The sequence below is a fragment of the Strigops habroptila genome, chromosome 4 (genome assembly GCF_004027225.2).
Source record: "Strigops habroptila isolate Jane chromosome 4, bStrHab1.2.pri, whole genome shotgun sequence".
NCBI classification, from domain to species: domain Eukaryota; kingdom Metazoa; phylum Chordata; class Aves; order Psittaciformes; family Psittacidae; genus Strigops; species Strigops habroptila.
In genome coordinates this window covers 10,902,392-10,922,607 of record NC_046358.1, presented here as the reverse complement: position 1 = coordinate 10,922,607, position 20,216 = coordinate 10,902,392, and the positions used below count along the sequence as shown (strand labels likewise).

The window sequence follows — 20,216 nt, the reverse complement described above, 5'->3', positions numbered from 1 at the left end:
TTCCCACAGGTTGCATATTGCTACATAAAGGATGTACATCTTCCAGCTTGGCCTCCTGAAGTGATTATAACTGATGGAGGGGTTTCTCCATCTGAAGTGTAACGTGTGGTAGGAGCTGATGCTGTCGGTGGTCTCGGGAGACAGATGCTCCTCAGACCAGGGATCTTACGAGCATCTGGTGGAGGCAGTGGGGAGCATGGGCTGCTGCTTGAGCAAAGCAGATGCTCTTGGACATCTCTTCTGAGTGGAAAAGGACCATAGGAAGGAGAGGTTCTGTATCCCAGCACTGTTTATCTGGCTTGATCCATGAGTAGGGGAGGACCTTCCCCTGGGAGCCCATAGGTAAAAAAAAAAAGTGAATTCTGCGATAATGATGGGGGCTGGGTTCAGCACAGCAGCGTTGTTATTGGCTGACCGGGATTCCCCAGGGGCGAACACTGTTCTGTGGTTTGTGTATAAACGTATGAGAGAAACCACATTTATTGGCTTGGAGAGCAGGGCGCTGCATTTACCCGGAGAGCAGCGTGGTTCAGGGCAGCACCTTCTTGCACCGTGCCTTTAATCCTCCACACCCCCTGCACTTATTCCCACCTCCCCCAGCCGCTGTGTTGTGCATCCTGTTGTCTGCAAGTTAAATCACAGTTGGGATTCACACCTGGTCTGTCTTGCTCCCTCTGTGCTGGATGCTCTGGTGGGAAGCCCCACGCAAGGGCCTAGAAGGCAACTCCTGAGCTCCTGCTCCTTAGTGAGACGAGCTGAGCTTCCTTCCAGAAATGCATCCCATCAGATTGCTGAAGCCACTAAGAGCTGTGTTTGCATGTCTTTATATGCAGCCCCACTCCTGCTGCACACCAGTGAGTAAATAACAATAACAGCAGTTCCTGCCAGGGCCAAACATTGGATCCACACATGCTCTTGCCATGCAGGGGCTTGTGAAACCCTCTGTGGCGGTCAGCAGAGACATCCCCTTCCTTGGCTGTGCCTGGATGGGGCCTCGCGTGCACTGCTTGGAGAAAGCAGCAACAACGGAGTTATTGTTTTCCTTGTCCAGTTTCTTGAACAGGACATTTTAAACACAGGAAATGGGTTTAAAAACGTCATTTCTTAAAAAAAGTTTGCTTGACAGGCTTTTCTGCAGTCTGTGCTTCTTCTTAATGTCTCTGCTCAAGGCAGCATTCTGCTTATGTATTTCTTTTTTCCTAATGCACGTAGCTACCCAGTGGCTGCTTGCATTTAGGATCCTTGGTTTCACCCCCACATGGCTTATATCAGCCTCAGATTTAGAAGCAAGGACATGGTTTATCTGGCATCATACAAACAACGTAGTTAAAGTCACAGCCACAAAACCCAGGGAAGGGGAAAAAGAAAAGGCAGAAGAAAAGGCTCCAAGGGTTTAGGGGATGTTGAGCTGAAAAATGTTCCATCAGGTTCTGCTTTGACCATGCTGGAGCTGCCTGCAGCGGCATGGGGAGCTGGTGAATGAGGTGCCCAGGAAGGAGGCTGGGTGCCAGCTGGGCAGCGTGACCCTCCAGCAGCTGTTTCCAAGGGTCCTTGGCACAGAAACGCTGCAAAAGCTACGAGTGTTGGTCTGCCAGCGCAGGGAGTCTTCCTGCAGGAGAGGATGCTTCGTGACCAGGGTAGCAAGGAGGAGGTGAAGGAGAGGACTGAGTTGAACTTGGTGGTTGCTTTGCGAGGAGGATTGCAGGAGCTGCTCAGTATTTCCCCACCATGGGGGTGTCTCAGGGCTGCGCAAGAGACCTTGTGGCCTTGGCAGATTAAAAACATCCCCACTTCATATAGTAAGTTGGGATCAAGCTGCTGCTCCAGGTATCTTCAGACCAGAAAATAAACTGTACATGACTAGATACTGCCTGATGATGCACCATAGCCAGATCTGCAGAAGAAGTGCTGTTTTTAAACTAAAAAAAAAAAAAATCTCCCGAATAGTTCAGCATGCACCTTGCAGTGATTTTTCCTTTCTCCAGCCATGGGGAGGATCTTATTCTGAATTGTAATGTGCTGTATGGACTGTGCACTGGTATAAAGGGTTGCGAGGAGGTTGTAAAGGTCCTCTGGGTTTCAGGGACCTGGTGGGGACCGTGTAGTGGTGGAGGGCACGCCGGGTCCAGAGACGATCTGAACACTCCACTGTATCCAGCAGTACATCTGGCTCTTGGTGGAAATACTCACACCAGCCCCACGTGTGTCTTGTCAAAGACTTTTGCTGCACTTTAAGCCAGATTTAATGAAGGGTGCATTGGGGCAGAGGGAAAGTGAGCACCTCGTCAGCCGTTGCATGCCGCGTGGAGGAAGGTCTGCCTGCAGAGCCCAATTCCTCAGCTCTTATTACAGCAATGGGTGGCTTTTCCCTTCTCAGGCTGAAAAATTGGCCCGAAACCCTGGGAAACCACAACACAAATGTCTGACGCTGTTCCACATGATCTTCAGCGAACAAAAACCTTCTTGAAATTAGCCCTTGCCTACCAAAATAGGCAGCACCACTTCAAGTGACTTGTCCCAGCTCAGCTGTTGGCAGCCCTGGGTTCACCTTGGACCATCCAAAAAGCACACTAGATACACTCTCCTGCATCTCTCATTCATTCAAAAGGGCAAAAATACTTCCTAAACCAGAGTTTTTCCCAACAAATTCAGCGTGGTTTCTGTCCCCTTAGCTGTGCAACCACAGCTGGGGGCAGCAGGCACGGAAGGGGCTCTGGGCAGTGCCGCTTTGGTGCTCAGCCATGGGGCTGCATTTCAACTGATTTATCTTTCTTTTTTTTCCCTTTTTTTTTTTTAATGCTAAATATTTTTCTTCTGGGTGGGTGATATGACATCTACAGAGCCCCATTTCAGTGCTCTTTTGGGGGTACAATTGCAAAGCCAATTGCTGAAATAACTTGGCCAAGACCTTCTGAAATCCATCTATTTCCCCATCAGGATGCATCACAGAGCTTTAGGAAACATAACACTGCTCTGAAAATAGTCCCGGGTCCTCACTGACATCCTTTTCTGCCAGGAGACTTTTGGAAGATGTTTCTATACTTATTTAATGGGAAGGGAAGAAATTCTTCACCATAAGCCATTTCCTTGCTTCCCTGCGCAGCATGATGTTAGTGTTATGTGCTGGTAGAAGACGACACTTTCAGAACTAGGAACAATTTAGACATTACAGGAATCCACAGGTTTTTGGCCTCATCCATTAGCTGTGTGTGGCACCGGCTGCTTAATAAATGCAAACGAGCTCTGGGTTTTTCTCTCCCCTCCTTTTATAACCCCTTTACTTGCTCATTTTCATTACGCTTCTGGTCAGCAGAGATGGCTTTGGTGGCAGGTTTTCCCCCAGGCTTTAGTTGGGAATTAAACCCCACTTAATTTTTACAGCACAGAGCACAGTACACCTGGCTGGGGAGTTTCCACCAAGACTCCTTTGTATTAGGAAAAAACATGGAGGAGCCATGCGTGGTTCAGATGAATTCCTGCCAATGCAAAAAAGGGGGTTAGTGAGCTTTAGTGCTTTGGTGCTTCAGGAGGAAAAGCAACGAGGACAATGAATTTCCCCCAGGTTTTGTACAGAGTTAAGAAATTTGATTTGAAAGAAAAGTGGAAAAGTTTTTGCTTCAGTTTCATGTGGACTGAAAGGTCATTTTAATTCTTCTGCCCTTAGATTTCCCTAGAGCAGAAAATGTGCTTTTGATTTCATCTACCCTGCAATGAAGCTTAAGAGCTCTAATTCTGAGAAATTGGTGTCTTTCTGCAGAATTTGCTCTTATCTCTAGAAACGAGTCCTTGTTAACCAGTGCAGGAGTTTGGTTAGCCATCACAATGTGAACCCCACATCTATACCCAGGGGCACATTAAAAACAGCAGCGTTGGCTTGGGTTTGACGCAAACCAGAAAGGACCTTCCCGTAGCACTAGATCCAGAACTTGTCCTGATTATCCCAGTGGGCAACGAGGCACGGCTTGGCTGAGTGACAGCTAACTCCAGATATCTTTTTGGTCTCAGTTATCAGGAAACAGCCCCCATGAAGTTCAACTAATTTCATTAAAAGTAACTGCAATAAAACATTAAACAAGTGTTTTACATCCTAAATCCATGCATTAAAGTACATTAACTGCATTTATGGTTTAACCAGCAGTTTAGTGACTTTGTGAATGGTGGAATTTGAATTTTGTTAGCCAACAGACAAATATTTTAATACATTTTTCATTAACAGAAACAAAGATAGTTTGTTCATATTCCTCTTTTCCTCTTTTCCTCTAAATACCATGTATTATCCCTACTAACCAAAGGACCTGAGAAAAAGATACCTAAATCTTTAAGGAGATAACTAAAACTGAATGAGACAGTGTGGAAGAAGAGCAGTGAAAAATGGAGACTATTCATTAAAAATTGTATTTAAAAATCTATTCAAGTTGCAACACTTCTAGCAAAGTGTCAGAAAATCTGTGATTTGGGGGTTTTTAATACTTTAGCATGCCTAAGATGTATTTCTGTACTTGACTGAAAGTCAAGTAAATACCTACTCATTGTAAAGCCTTTTTCAAGGAATTACTCCAAATCGCAGGAGTTGGTGCATCACTTTTTTCCTAGCAGTGTTAAAGTTATTTGTTAAAACAAATTAAACTTGGTAGTATCAAAATTTAAGCCAGGAAATACAAACCCTTATACAACTGGGAAAGAAAAACAAATCCAAAGCTTTCCAAAGATTATTTATTCCTGGGGGGATTCACCTTCAAAGAGGGGAAGACCTCTTTGTCATGGGTGTATTTTCACCATTGCCTTGAGGGTTTGCCTTTGTGGAGGGTTACAAGGCCTGTGGTGGGAAGCACACCTGATGGGTGGCTGAGCTGGGATGCTCTCATTGCTGATGATAGCTCAGCTAAGTGCAAGATCTTAGTAGGATTCAACAAGGCTTAGACATTTCTATGGATGATAAGTACCTCCACAGTGATGTTAGGCAGATGTGTAAATGCTCATGCTTCAGGGCATAAGCCAAGTGCTATCCCAAAGGAGAGACAGAGAAGCATCCCCTGGGTCTGTGTGAGGACATTCCCAGTCTTGGGATTTTTATGCTTTTCCTAGAATAATACAGGTCCAAATGAGTTTAGCAGAGTGAGTTTCATGGCCTCAGTGTAGTCACTTGCAAATTCGCATTACAGCTGCAATAGCAGCAGTGCCTTCTCTGCAAAGGAGACAACCACCCGGGCTCCAGGGTTGGCGAGAGGCAGCAGCCAAGCACCCAGCACCGTCCCAAGCTCAAGTTTGCTGTCGGTACATGACTCTGCATGGGGAAAACCTCCAGAGCTGTTTGATTTTTCATTTTTTCCTGGAGATGCAATCCACACAATACCTTTCCTCAAGCAGCCCAACATAGCTTGTGTAACCCCATCTCCTTGCAGGTACTCCTGTCCCCTTTGCTTCCTGGGAGGCAAAGCGGAGAGCTCAGGGTAGGGCTCAGGTAGCTGTGGGCACTGCGAAGCCATCATCGAGGCACCGTGGCCAACCAGCACGTGTTTTATGATGTCAGTGATTTTTTCGGGGGGCTCTGCTGCATCCCGGGCCGCGAGGGGGGAATAACCTCTTTGATTTTTTTTTTTTTTTTTTTATTTTTCAGTTCTCTCAGGCCAGACACACCACAGCCCTTTGAAACGCTCTGTGTCCCTTACCCCACCCATGAATGTGCCAAACCAACCTCTAGGACATGGATGGATGTCTCATGAGGACTTACGAGCTAGAGGACCCCAGTGCATCCCTTCTGATCATGCCCCCCTGTCTCCACAAAGCAGTGTAGCCTCTTCGGGAAGTGGTGGGAGTGAACATTTAGAAGATCAGCCTTCCGCTCGTAACACATTCCAGGAGGAAGGGAGTGGGATGAAAGGTGAGTGAAAAACCAGATGCCTCCCCCCACCGCGCCAGCACCCAGAGGCAGGAGGGGAAAAGCTGTTTTCCCGGCAGCACGGGGCTCGGTTGGCGGTTTTGGATGAGAGTGCTTGTAACCAGGTGGGGCCTTTCAGTGTTTCTTCCCAGCTTAGGAATTTAGGCTTAGGGGTATAAGTTAGGTTTTCTTTTAAGCAGCGGTTGGTTCTGATCTGATGTCTTATAGTTTGGTGCTGGTGAGCTGGTTTTGTCCCAAAATCCTGCAAGCTGCTAGCTTTCAAAAAAGCTGGATTTTTTCCATAGCCTCTGGCTTTTGGCTGAGAGTGGTGCTCTTTTCACTTTTTATTACGGTGAAAAATAGCTTAGTGTAAGTTTAGCAAGCCACATGTGATTTACCATTGCAATGTTTGGTACCCACCAAGTATTTGGGGAAGTTTTGGCTTAGGATACTTGCTTGCAGTGTATTTATCCTGTGTATTTCAGTTGTTTTTCCCGTTCCACCTGCATTTCACAGAGACTCTTACCAATAAATTTATGTGATCCTGTTGGTAAACAAGGCAGAAACAAAACCCTGTTGCTGCAGTCAAAGATGAAGAGCAAACTTCAGGCTGTAGAGGAATAAATAGATAAAAACTGAGCAAACGCAGACTCTATGGTCCTGTGAACAGACAAAATGACTAAAAATGAACCCCCAGCTATCACAGGCTGATTTAAACAATTGCAGTTTTCATTGACGCAAAGCAACTCAATTGTGTAAAGACCAATGATGTGTCAGAATAAGGAAACAGTCATACTTTTTAGTAGTCACAAGGTCTGATTTTACTCTATTTATGGACAAATCTAGATATGTGTAAATCTCTGTAATGTGGAACTGCTTTTGACTTGGCACTTATGACTTTGATGTGTGTGAAATGAATGCATGAAAAAACCCTCATGGTTCCCCCGTGAGATAGATGCTTGGGGCTCAGCCCTCTTCCGTTTGCACCATAGCATTGCTTTGGAGTGGGGGCAATGGGCTGTAGATGTGACAGGAGAGTTTTCTGTACATGACATCCTTGCAGAGCCAGGCTTTGCTTCTCAGCAGCTCTGCTCACCAGTGAACCTCTAATCACGTACCACAGCCAGGGATGTTTCATCTCCAGCCACGTTGCAGGTTCTTTGCTTACCTGTGGCTCTTGCTGCCTGCATGACCCTCTGGTTGAACCAGCAGGCAGATAGGCAGGCTCAGAGGGGCCACCATGAGCATGTTGAAGACTAAGCTGCAATCAGTATGAAGTCCCCAAGGCTTTCCATGCCTGGGGCCAGATCTTGTAGTCTATCAGGCCAGGGAGACCCTTTTTGGGAGCAAGTGGTGCAGAGGGGTCTGTTTAACCCTTCATTTCTCCAGGTTTCTGTTGATGGAGCTGGGGAGGAGACCAGGGGAGCTTGGCTCCCTGTGATCCACAGCTGCAGTTCCAGGACCTGTGTGGATAGAAACTTTCTAGCACAATGCAATCAATCTGTATGGCCAAATCTGCAAAACTGGAAAGTGGTATTAGGTTGTCCACGAGCAATAATCAGTTAAACTCCACATATTAAGGCAGCCCATTGCTGCTGCATGGAGTCCCCTCAGGGGAGATGGCTGCCCTTCCTCAGGCCATCCCTTCCTGGGCATCATCCTCCTCTGGAGGAAGGTTTGCAAACATCTAAACCTGATTCCCCCTGTTACTTAGTCAGCCAAATAGCTTTTGTCCTGCTGTCTTGGAGCTGCAAAACAGCTGTCTGCAGCCTCTGGTGTCTATAACTGCTGTGTCTTCCCCCCTCTGCTGTATTTTATTCAGGCTGAACTAATCCAGTTTCTTCCCAGATGGAGTTTTATAAACTTGGGGTTGTTCTTGCTTCTCTCTGCTGGGTTTTTTCCCAGAAAGTCCATATTTTATTGGAGCTGTGTTGCCCAAAACTGGACTTGAGAGCAGAGCAGAGACTTGGTTGCCATACAGACAGCGTTCCTGTGGCTATATAGCTCATCGTCCTCAAATAACACACCCCCCGCGGGCTGCATATGATCCATTGTATCCCCACAGCTTTCCTGCAAAAAAAGTACTGCCCGTTCCCTGCCCTCAGTTTGTGCCGTTTCTTGTTCCTACAGAAACGCACAACTGTGCATTTTTATTGGGTTGCATCTTATTTCATCCAGACCGGTTGCTCGGTTTGCCAAGTCCCTTCTCTGAATTGCAGCCACGTCTCCCCGTGTGCCTGCCGGCTCTTGTGGCTTGGTGTCACCCCTGTCTCTGGTCAGCTTCCTCCTTTAACACATCCAGGAGGATAGTGGGGAAACCAGACCCGCAACAGACCCTGCCATCCAATGTGGCTTAGCAGTTCATCTACCCTAATGTTACCTATTTCTCTCCTTTCCATCTATCTTCATGCCCTAATGTCACCTATTTCTACCCTTTCCATTCATGTTCATGCTGAAGGAAAAGTGCCATTTGGCTTTTTCCTGGCCCCTGGTTTCTCCAGGGGGGAGACACGGGCACTTTGTTCCCTGTGGAGCCCGTCTCTCTGTCCGCTGCATAGCGCAGGGCGCACTAGGAGGAGGGTTTGGGTAGAGCTGGGGGTTTCTTCTGTGAGTGTGTCTATGGCTTAGGACAGTGTGCCATAAGGACATTTCTGAAGATGTCCTGTGTATATGTATATGGTGGGGTGAATTGTTTTCCTCCTAAATTTCCGTGCCAGCAGCTAGATACACACATGCCAGCCAAACTCCAGCATTTAATGCTCATAGGGAACAATGAGCAGCATGGAAGTCCTCGCTTTGCTGCTCGCATCAGACACAGCGTTTTTGACAGCCATGCCATGACTTTGCAATTAGCTCCCAGTAATTAGTGATTAAAGAGTAGCTCCACGGGCGAGCGGCTCACTGCTCTGTGGGGAACATTAGCAAGTTTGACTTTCTGAAGACCATGAAATCACCTTAGAAGACCTTGAACCTCTTGATTGCCTCTTCCCAATGGGAATGGGGAAAGCCCTACCACCATCCCTCTGTGTGTTGTGGTTGCTCCTTCTCCCCAGCCTGTGCCTGGGATTGCCATTCCCACTGGCAAGGGGGCTGTAGGAGTGTCTTAGCTCCCCAAAATTAGGAGATTGTCCAGAGAGGCTTGATGAAAAGAGAAAGAAGAGCTGCTTCTGTACTCTGACTCTCTGCAAAGGTTGGAGATGGCTTTTCAGCAGGGTTTATGTCTATATGAAGTTATATCTCTCTTCTGAAAATGTCCCTATGGGGTTTGCAATCGGGGACAAGGGATCAGGAAGGCTTTTAATGTGTCGTCATTAAAATGGCATGGTTTTGTGTTAAAATGAAGTTGAGATTCGAGCCTGCCAGTCCTGTGCTGGAAACAGAGGGCTTTCTGCTAATAGCTTTTATGGTTTTTTAAACAGAAAACTGGTAATTGGTTTAAGAGGCTTCCAGTAGTAGGTTTTAGGACAGTTGCATGTCAGGACATTTGGAAAACAGCAAAAGTTCAGCCCATCCATGCTCAGTTACTGCTTTGACCCCATGGTTGGTGTGGGGTTGATCTGTGCAGCATTTGAGGAATTTCATTGAAACGCGAATCCTGTTGTGTATTAAAGGATGGCGTGTGTGAGCGAAACACAGCATTCTGGGGCTGTTTGCATCCTCTACTTAGACATGAGTGGGGTTTGGGGTCAGCCCAGGCAGTGGGCAGCAGGAGACTTCTGGCAGATGTAAGAATTGCCTTAGGGGACCAAACCAACAGTCCATCTTGCCCTGTCCCCTCCAGTGATGAGGTGTTGGTTCAGGAATAGGTCTGTGGTGATCCTTGACTTGCATCTGGCACTCAGCAGTGTGGGGCTTTCTGGACAGAGACCACCCATTCCATGGGATGTCCCAGCAATGGGACTGTCCTCCTCACATCATCTTATCCCTTTCCAAAGCAAGTCTGGCCTCACACTTTGCAGTCAGATCAGTCTAGAAAACCTTTGAGGTTGGCTGTGTTAGAGAAGGTTATTGGACATGGCCATGAAGGTTGTCCTCATGCAGGCCTCCGGGATGGTGAGCAGAGCACCAGCACCCATGCCAGCCCCAGCCTGGCAGGGGAAGCACACAGTGGGTACAAATCACTCTGAAAATGGTGCAAGCCCCCATTCCATCTCCTCCCTCAGTGCGCACATTGGGCAGAAGAACCCCATTGGGGCAGCCTCGCCACCAGCCATCACGTCTTCCCCTGGGGCTCTTCTGCATCGTCAGCCCCTGCCTGACATGGGGTCCTTCACATGCTCAACACATACCCCTTGCATTGACTCAGGAACAATCTAAGAGAAGGCAAGTGTTGCTGCTAACTGGTGTTTAGCCCCAAAAGAGACGTTTCCCAAGCACACGGGTGCTCACTCCGTTCAAGGTGTGGGGGTTTGGGCTGAAACACTGTTTTTTCATTGTTACTGCACCCAGCATGGCTTGAGACAGGACTCCTGCGTGTCTTGCTGGTGGGGAATGGGACAAGGACTAACGAACAAAGGTTGCTGGGAACAGAGTGCGCAAGCTCGGTAGTCTGAGACCAGGGTATTGTCGGGCTGTAGGTGCTAAATAAAGCAGGTACCAATTTGGCACAGCATTTGAAGCCTTTAGGATGCAAAACGAAAGCGTCATCACGGACACAGTGTCATGCTGCAGCACAGGTATCTGCAGGGTCCCCCCACTTTGGGGAGTGTCAGCACACGCCCCCCAAACCTGTGAAACCCTGAGTAACTGCTGGGCAGGTGGTAGCAGAGGAGGCTCATGTCCCATTGCATTCTCTGTGGAGGACACCCCATCATGGGGGTCTGGTGGGGTTTTGCATGTTGCAGAGGAAGGCTTCACCTCCCGAGTCCCTCCTTGTGAAACCACATTGATGTCAGAAGGGTAAAAGTATTTTTAGGTAAAAGTATTTTGAGTACCCATCCAGCTGTGTACAGAGGTGCTACATTGCAGATAGCAAATGGGAAGGAAGAAGTCATTTCAGTCAGTGCAATTGAGGTCCCAAGTCACCCTTCTGAAACAGAAGGGGCCATCTTCGATGACACATCATTTTTCCATGCTCAAAAAAAAATCATCTTTTTATTTCTCTTTAAGCAGCCATTTAAATTTTCAGCACATACCGTCTTTCCTCACACCATAAAGCAGTGTCTGCCATCTGCAAAACAGCCACTTGCTCATCCTAAACTCAACCACACTGTTAGCTTTGGCAGTTCCCACGTTCCTGGGGGAAGGGCAGTGAGGAGCTTGGCGTGCAGTGGTGTGATGCTAGCTCCCTGTGGGCTAATTCCCAGTGGCTCAGCCACAGAAACCCAATCTCTGAGAACATGTCATCTGGTGGCTGGTTCTTTCTGCCATCAATACGCATAGCACTATGTCCTCATCCGGGGGCTGGTTCCTCCTACCATCCATAGCCATAGCACTGTGGCTTCCAAAAGGTCCTTGAAGTTCAGTAAGGTGCCTGAAGGAGCAGCGGGATGGTGGATGGCAGCTAATCAGCTCCTCATGTTGTTGTTGATGCTATAACGTGTGGTTAAGCAGTGTCATGAACTCAGAGGGAGCTCTCATCTCCTTACCTTTGTGCTGCAGATGTCCCAGCCTGGCTGAAGAGCCTCCGGCTGCACAAGTACGCTGCCCTCTTCTCGCAGATGACATATGAGGAGATGATGGCCCTCACCGAATGCCAGCTCGAGGCACAAGTACGTCCCACATAAGTCATAAAGCAATCCACGACAGTCCTGACGCTTGCACTGTTGGTAGATGACACACCTCCAACGCCTCTTTTTGTGCATTCACATGGAAGGCTTTTTGCCTGCAGGTGGTTGGGAAGCAAAGAGAAAGGAAAATTGGGTGCTGGGGAGTGAAAAAACCCATGCTGTACCTGAAAAAGGCCTTGTCCCAGATTTCATACTGGAATCCCAGCATGAAAGTCCCATCACTGGGGGCTGCACTTGCATTTTTTTCCAGTTGAGATTAAATTCAGGAGTTTCAGGGGCACAGTCGGCAGTACCCAACTCCTTTAAAGTCAGTGGGGCTTTGATGGCTAATTGCCTTGTTAACCTTTGAAAATGTCACCGCTTTCAGATTTCCCTTGGGATGAAGAGGGCCAGTCAGCACCTTTGCATTCACTGTGTGAGATGTACTGGGGAGGGACAGACTAGTTGGAAATCTCTTATCTTCAGCAAGTCTCTTAAGTGATTTTCTATATGTCCCCCGCTAATCTCTGCACTCAGAAATTTGATTAATTTGTAGCAGCCCTTTTTGTTTAGTGGAGGAAGGATTTAGGATAACCTGATAACCTGCAGAAATGTTAACATCAGGTTTTGTTCTGTGTTTGCAGAATGTTACCAAAGGCGCAAGACACAAAATAGTGATCAGTATCCAGAAGCTAAAAGAAAGACAAAACCTGCTTAAATCTTTAGAAAGGGTAAGTAATCACAAACACTTTTGTATTTCTTCTTTTTCAAGGGGCCGGGAGTTAATTTGGTTACACATGTTGTTGGGATCTTTTGCAGAGAAATCTGTTGTTGGCCTAGCTACATCTGAATGATGTCTCAGACACTCTTGTACCAGATGCAGATTTTATTTGGGTCTGTATTTTGCAGAGTGGTCTTAATCCACTTCCGGCACTCATGCAGCTGGGATAGATATACCCTGCAGCACTGGTACAAGCCCTAGCCAGCTCCAGGGTGCTCAGAAACACCTGAGCTTCAAGTGATGGAGGGTACCACCCCAGCAACACTGATGTGAAGGTGGTTGTTCATCTTCTGAACCGTAGTGCAGGACCAGCTCTAGCTGCACCAGCCGTTGCAGTCCTGTCTGCTGCTGGAGAACCAGCTGGGCAGAGCCTTTAACCCCTTGTTATCCCTCGGCCACTTGGTTACCTCTCCCTTCTCAATGCCACTATCCCTCTCATGAGACCTTCTCCACGCATGGGGTCAGCACAAGGACCCCCACCCTGCTCCTACCTCTCCATCCCCAAAGAGAGATGGGATTTCCCAGTGTCTGTCAGGTCGAGGGCCATTCTGCTTTTCTGGAGCATCATATGGGCAACCTGTCCCCCGAAGAAAAGCCAGATACCTGCATCGGTGCCTGAACAACATCTTGAATTTCCAGCAAGAACAAATAGAATCTTCTCTGTCACTTCAGCAAAAGCTTAAACTCTGCAGAAATGGCTGTCAGAGAAGCAACAGCACCACAGCCTTGCTGGGAGCAACTCACCCAAACTCTCACTGTTTATTATCACAACATTATATTATATTTAATTGCACCATCTTCAAAGAGCAACTTACAGAGCCTCCCACTAGGGGCTTTTAAATACTTATGTGATGTGCTGCTATTTATTGGTGTTTTTGTTAGCTCAGTGCTTCACTATTTATTTATAATATGGGATTGTACTCAGAGTATGGCAGGAGCTAATAAAGCCATATTTACCTCCATATATTAATAATAACTGTTAAATCCAAGAGACAGCCCGCTGGATTGAGCTTGCTTTGGCAATGTGTTTTCCAGACAATTGCACAGCCTCTCTCCCCACTTCTCTGCCTGGGTTTTGAAATACGGTATTGATTGGCTGGCGCAGTGCGGGAGCTGGAGCCCAGCTCAGCTGACACAACCAGCCACGCACACTGTAAAATACAGCAGATAAATGGCAGGGACTGCTTCTGAGCCCTCCTGGGGTGGTTTGGTCCATGGAGCTGTGACCGTGTCCCAGTTTGCTGGGGCTCAGAGCTGCCTGTGAACTGCTTTACTTAGGAAGAGACATCTCTGGTTTTCCAGGCTTCCCATCCAATGTCTTTGTGCTAAACAAGAGCATGTGTGAGACTTGATTTTTTTGGGCAGTGTCTCACTGCTAAAGATTGCTGCTTTCTTGGAAAGAGGTGCTCCACCCCTCTCCACCAGTTAGCAGAACAGGATTTTTTTCCCCAGAAATAGTGCCCAGCAGAAGAACACCAGGTCTTTGAGAGAAGTGGAGCTGAGACACCCGAGAGCAAGCTGGGGGTGCAGCAGGGACGTCAGGGCTTCAGCTGGCTCACACACAGCCTGTGTGCCCCCTTTATGTCTCTTCTCTGGGTGCAGCCAGGACTCACTCCAAAAAGCTGCCTTTTTCCAAGTGGTATCCCGCGAGCCAGACCACGCTGAAGCCTGCAACAAGCTGTTCTGGTGCAGGCTACATTAGAAACAAAATGCAGTTCTTTCCCATCAGTGGGATGAGGATCTGACCATAGAAAGGGAGATCTTGATCCACACTATAACTGAGAGTAAGGCTGGGGTGTACCCAAATTCTCTCCCTTCTAGGGGGACCTCCCCCAGGATCTCCAAGATGAATGTTTTTGCTATAGGGATGTAAGTTCATCTGCAGCCTCATGGTCTCTCCTTCTGTGTCCAACCTACCTACTTTGCGCCCCCTGAAACCTTCCCTTTCTCGTCTGCATCCACTTCCCCAGCCCATCCCAGTGTGGGCAGGTAGTCACCACTTCACTGCTGCAGGACAGGCTCCTGCATCCCAGTGTGGTCCTAAGCTCTGTGATGGTCCCAGGGCATAATGATGCTATGGCAAGCTTTGGGGCAGAGCAGTTAATGGAGAGCCAGGTTTGAAGGCAGTGCTGGAAATTGGAGACAATCCCACATTAAAAAATAAAATTCCAATTAAATAAAGCTGAATTGTCTTGATTGTGGGATTGCTGGGGAAGGACCAAAATAGTCACTGGTCTGGGCATTGAAATCTTACAGGCTCAGTTGCTCTCATGGAGTTGCCATCTTCCTGGTGGAAATTTGGAAATGCCAAAGCTGGATTGCCACTGTTTTTCAGTCCCAGTGGCTGACAGGGCTCATTTATCTCTGGGGATTCAGGTCTGAACACATCCATGGATAATCAGACACAGTGCCTGCGCAGCTCCATGCTCCCCTGGTCTAAGCAAGACTCAGGGAATGAAACATGGCTGTTGGCCATGGCCTGCAGCAGGGTCCTGGAGCAGGAGCGAGGCCGTCAGCTTCGCTGGGGTTCTCCTGGGGGGTACCAGTAAGGGTTTGGTTCATAGCTCATGTCCTGTTGTCTCTGTGGAGACAAACCCTCTTCTCTCCACTTGAATCCGTAGGACATCCTGGAAGGTGGCAACTTGCGTGTCCCGCTGCAGGAACTACACCAAATGATCCTCACCCCCATCAAAGCGTACTCTTCCCAAAACTCGAGCACGGAGGAGCACAGCCGGGATGCAGACTCGCATCACCCCTCGTCCTTGATCGGCTCAGACAGCCAAGGCTCTGACTGCAAGGACTCTGCCACAGGCGGAATGCAGCAGCACCATTTGCCGGGATGCGAGGGCGAGTCGGGGGGCGCCCCTTTGCCTGAAGGTGACCTGCCTGGACAGTTCACCAGAGTGATGGGGAAAGGTGAGTGGCTCTCACTGGTTATTGGTGTCCTTGCTAGGGAGAGCTGCTTCAGGGCAGGGTGTGTGCAGTGGTGGCGCTGGCAACAGCCTTTCCCCAGGCTCCTGCAAGCTGCAGTCTTAGGGGTGATGATTTTTGGGGCCACGTCATGCTGTGGTAAGAAGTAAGAGTGTGGCAGGGGGAAGGTGGGCAGTGATTTTGGGGAGAGGCAGTGATAAGACAGGCTTTTTGCCCTAGGTTAGAGGTGGTTAGCATCCTCTCCCTTCCCATTCAGAGTCCTGGGGGGAAACACGCCAGTCCAAAGGCGTTTTCAGCAGCATCCCTCAGACTTGCTCTGCTTGTGGGGTGTATAGCAGTGGTGCATGGGCTGGACATGAGCCATCTTGAGTGCAGATCAGTTGGGTCCAAGTCCCTTCTTAAGCCCAACTTTAGATGCAGGACATTCAAAATACTCAGATGCCATTCCATGCCTGGTGCAGGGTGCACGGCTTTGCAGTAGGATTAACACAGTGGGAGGTGCACCAGAGGGATGTATCATGTAGAGGGCTCTTTGAGTAAATTTGTGTGAGCTTGGATGTGTCTTAACCCCTGTTGGTGGTTAAGACCTTAACCTGAGGTGTTGGTGCTGGCTGCATAGAGAGGAGACCTCATAGAGGGGAAGACAGGAGGGGAGTCTCGTCCACAAGCTCACGCAGGAGACCAGGAACAGAAACAAACTTGTTGGGTTGCCACAAAGAAATAGCAGCCCTGTCCTTATTTCACACCTTTTTTGAAAAAAAATAGATGAGGTGTTGTCTCTGTAAAAACTTGGTGCAAAATTTCTCACCAGCTAATTGACTGCATGCACAGACAAATGTGGGTTTCTGGGCCCATTTTAAACCTGCTGCTGAATTTAGCCCTTGACAAAATGCCTCTGTCATGCACAAAGCTGTATGTATGGCAGAGGCTGTGCCAGGACGAGGTGTCCTCCTGGACTGCAAGGCATCCCTGCCTGGGGGTTATGACAGGAGAGACTCGTTTCTCTGTGAACTCGTTTCCACTTGCGTTTATGGCATTAATTCCAAAAGAGGCTAAAATCCATTGGGAAAGGTGGGAATCAGTTTGCAGTGGGGACAGATTTTGGTCATAGGAGCAAGAGCTCTCCCAGCACCAGCTCTTGCGTAGGCATAGGGAATAATTCTGTGCCCCTGATTTGCTCAGGTCTAATTTTGGTGGCTCCAGTGGTGTTACTCTGGATTTACACCATCAGAACAGAGAACAAAATCTGCCCCTAAATATAGGACAGCACGGCAGGAATTGGGGAAGGACGTTTTTTCTCGCTGATGAGAAGACCTGTCTGTGGGACAAGGGAAACGGGACATCCAAGGCATTTGTTAGCCTTCCCTCTGGACCTCAGCTTGATGTCCCCATGCCCATTTTCCTTCTCTCTTTTTTTTCCAGTATGCACACAACTTCTAGTTTCCCGACCCGACGAAGAGAATATAAGTTCCTATTTACAGCTCATAGACAAATGTCTAATCCACGAGGTGAGTCGTGACAGATCATCTAAAACTGTTGTTCTCATCACTTAGAAACTGTTTCCAAAGTATCTGTTTATATAAACCTCTTGGTTTCTAACACAAATATTTTTGGGGGGTATTAATAGTAATTCTGTCAGAACAGGGCTGGAGCAGGCGGTAGCTCCAGTGTGGTGGTGCATGGAAATGTTGCTCCCCTCTCCACGCTTGTTTAATTGCCAAGACCTAGAGCTGGGAAATTCATCTGGCTCATGACAGTCTGATCAGCAGCTGGATGAAAGAAAAAATCGCAAGATGAGCGTGCAGGCGGATTCTATCAGAGAGTCCCAGCAATCCCTTGGCGTTGCTGCCTCCTGTTTTGCAGCACATGGTCTTGGTATTTTGCAAAGGGGCATCTGTTCCTGCTTCTGGCAGGTCTGCGTTTGCTAGATGATGGCTTGGGATGTGCCCAGTGGCAGGGAGGATGCCTGGTGTCCCCGGTGTCCTGCAGCATTTTGTACCCACGCCGGCTGCACCTGGAAGAACAAGCTGCTTCTCATTGCCTGCCCATATGGCAGAGGTCAGGGGGAAATTGCACACCCTCTTTGCAGCAACTGCAGGCTTTAAATGTTTCTCAATTACTTATTTATAAAATAATGCTGTCAAAGCACAGAAGAATCTCCTCTGGAGAAGGATGGTGGCTGCAAACCCCAAAACGTGCTGCACTGCGCATAGAAGAGGAGAGAGGCAGCTTGCAGCCCCTTTCCTTGTAGCTGAGGCTGGTGCCCAAGCTGCGCTTATTTGATCTATGCATCCCTGCAGGGCCAAGCACAGGGCATCTTGAATCGGGTGAAATAGCAGAATACTGGGCAAAATGCAAGCAATTCATCGTATTTTTTGGAGTGTGCTCCCAGATGTCCCTGTCAATCCCAGTGAAGGTTTCAGTGCATTTTGCTGGCAGTGCCTGTGGTGTCAGTGACACCCCGTGCAGTATGGGACGGTGGTGCCCACTTTTGGGATTTGCTGCAAAATGGGTTTAGAGCTGTTGGTATGGTCTTCTTGGTGCTTTACACAGACACAGGCAGTGGAGAATAGCTGTAGGGATTGGAGAGGAGAGCATGTTGTTCTCCTACTTGCTCCCTGACATCAGAGCCTGGAAATGGTGCCTAGACTTTCTGGACATTGCTGGGGGAGCAGAGGTGCCAAGAAAGGGACAAGGGTGGTGGGAGCAGAGGCCTGGGGCTGGAGAGCAAAGCCAGGAAGATGTAGAGCTCCAGAGGGGCTCATTTTCCAGGAGTGCCCAGGACAGACGTGGTGACACAGCATCACCCCACCAGTGCCAGCCTGTGTCCCGGGACCACCATCTGTGTTGGCTCCAGCATAATAAGTGCTAGGAGAGAGCATCTCCTCCAGAGGGCGGTTCAGAGCAATCAAGCAAGGCACTAATTAGCCTCCATATTGTCCTCCAGAGACCTGCACTCCTCTCCACCGCTGGCACAGAGACATTGGGTGTCTAAAGTTAGCTGTGGTGGGCACGTGGATGTCCCCGTAACCCACACCAGCTGCCTGGAGGTCTGGGGCATTTCAGGAGGAGGTCTGCTCCTGTGTGGGTGACCTTTGGGTGGGTGATGGGGCTCACCCTGGGTGACCTCCTGCAGAGGGTGTTGGCACCAGGAACAGAGCCGAGCCCCAAGGAGGATAGAATGCAGGATGCCATGGAGCAGCTCTACTTCCCAGATCCTAGTTCAGATTTGGAAATCCTGGCTGTGTTTCCTATAGCCACTTCCAGGTGACAAGTGTGACCACGCGGCGGAAACCAGCCATCAAACCCTGTGGGAGCTGCGCTCACAGCCCAGCAGCAAGCGTGGAGCCAGGTGCCCATGCTGCAGCACGAGTGGTGGGTCTGGGGCTAGGAGGGGAAGCTTTGGGGAAGCCTGCTTTGCCCAGGGAGGTTGGCAGCTTCAGGGGCAGAGCTGGGCCATCACTCTGTGCACAGGGGACACTGCTGGAGCATTTTCTCCACTTGAGATAAGTAAATCAGAGAGAGAGACAAGGGTTTCTCTCTTGACTTGCCTATGGGTCTTGACTTATGCCACAGCCTGCTCCAGCTGCGTTTCTTTACCTGCATACCCACATATGCATTCCTGCTCACTTTATCCAGAAAAATATTCATACGTTTCCTATTTTTCTCTTCTTTTTCCTTCGGGCAGGCGTTTACAGAGATCCAGAAGAAGCGGCTGCTGTCATGGAAACAGCAGGTGCAGAAACTCTTTCGGTCTTTCCCTCGGAAATCCCTCCTGGAGCTGTCAGGCTATCGGCAGCAGAGGAGGTATGCGGGATTTCAGGAAGGGAGGGATGAATGCAGTGGCAAGAGCCTCTCAAGTGCTGGGACCAATGGGACCAATGCCTCCCAGCAGGGAGGGACAGATCCTTCTGGGTTCGGAGACATATTTCATGAGGGAGGAGGGTTGGAAAAGCTTCAACCCCAGGCGTTGGTTGGGAAAGGAAGGCAGCAGTAAGTTTGCTTGCATCGCCTGCCCTACCGATTCCCACTCTGTCTCCCTGGCTCCGAACCCAGTGCTTCCCAGCTGTGCAGCGTCTCCCCAACACTGGGAGGCTGGCTCTGCCCCTGCCTGCTGCCCTTTGCTCATTACATCAGTGCTGGAGTTTCACCAAAAAGATATCAACAGGCAAAAAAAAAGAGGCTCGAAGCCTGCAGGGGGTGCAGAGCCGGGAGGGCTGTGGTCAGAAAGCCGGGTAGGGCTGTGTTGTGAACACCATGTTTGCTCACTTCCAAGGCAATGCAGGATTTCGGATGATCCTAGAAAGCATTGGGGTTATGACAAGAAGAGATATTTTTAGATCGGTTTTAACAATATCATCAGCCTTTTGTTTCATTCTGCTAAGTCTGTTTTATTACAGTCTTGTGCAAGTTCTTTCTCATCAAAGAGAAAGCTGGGAGCATTGGGACAGCCAGGATTCAGAAGGAACGAGCACAGAACTGGGGTATTCCCCAGTGCCATGAAACAGAATATTTTGGAATGGAGCAATACAAGCAGTTTCAGTGTTCATGGCAAGATCAGAAGCAGAATAGACAAGAGCAGAGGTTTTTGATAACCCATTTGCTATGGGCTGTCACCAGTGCAGCAGTTTAGCTGCACATCCAGACTGACTGCAAGCATAAGGTAGAGCTGCTGGCTTGAAACGATCCCAGTCTGTTTCCTGGGGCCGGCCAGGATGCTCTCTAGTTTCCTTGCTGCTTTTGGGTGTTTGCTTTTTGCATTTCTTCTGCTCCTGGGAAGCTGCAGGTAAGAAAGGAGCATGCGGTCAGTCCCACTTCTCTTGTGGGGATTTAATGGCAAAAGAGTTTTTTGGACAGGGTTTGAAGAAACCTCATCGTACTCCTGCCTAGTGAATTTATCCAGTTTTGGGATCCCAGC

At 48.7% G+C, this 20,216-nt stretch overlaps 1 protein-coding gene across 4 annotated transcripts in view; it reads left to right on the top strand.

The window, feature by feature from the left end:
* The window catches only part of SAMD4A (sterile alpha motif domain containing 4A), a 104,514-nt gene that overhangs the window by 75,017 nt on the left and 9,281 nt on the right, over window positions 1-20,216 (top strand). For 2 of the 4 annotated variants that reach the window (XM_030483778.1, XM_030483777.1), the window contains exons 4-9: window positions 5,618-5,881; window positions 11,480-11,589; window positions 12,231-12,317; window positions 14,989-15,283; window positions 16,721-16,806; window positions 18,987-19,105. In XM_030483778.1, the coding sequence (XP_030339638.1) occupies window positions 5,618-5,881; window positions 11,480-11,589; window positions 12,231-12,317; window positions 14,989-15,283; window positions 16,721-16,806; window positions 18,987-19,105 (961 nt within the window). The remainder of the gene's footprint in view (window positions 1-5,617; window positions 5,882-11,479; window positions 11,590-12,230; window positions 12,318-14,988; window positions 15,284-16,720; window positions 16,807-18,986; window positions 19,106-20,216) is intronic. The other 2 variants (XM_030483780.2, XM_030483779.1) reach the window with 1 other exon arrangement.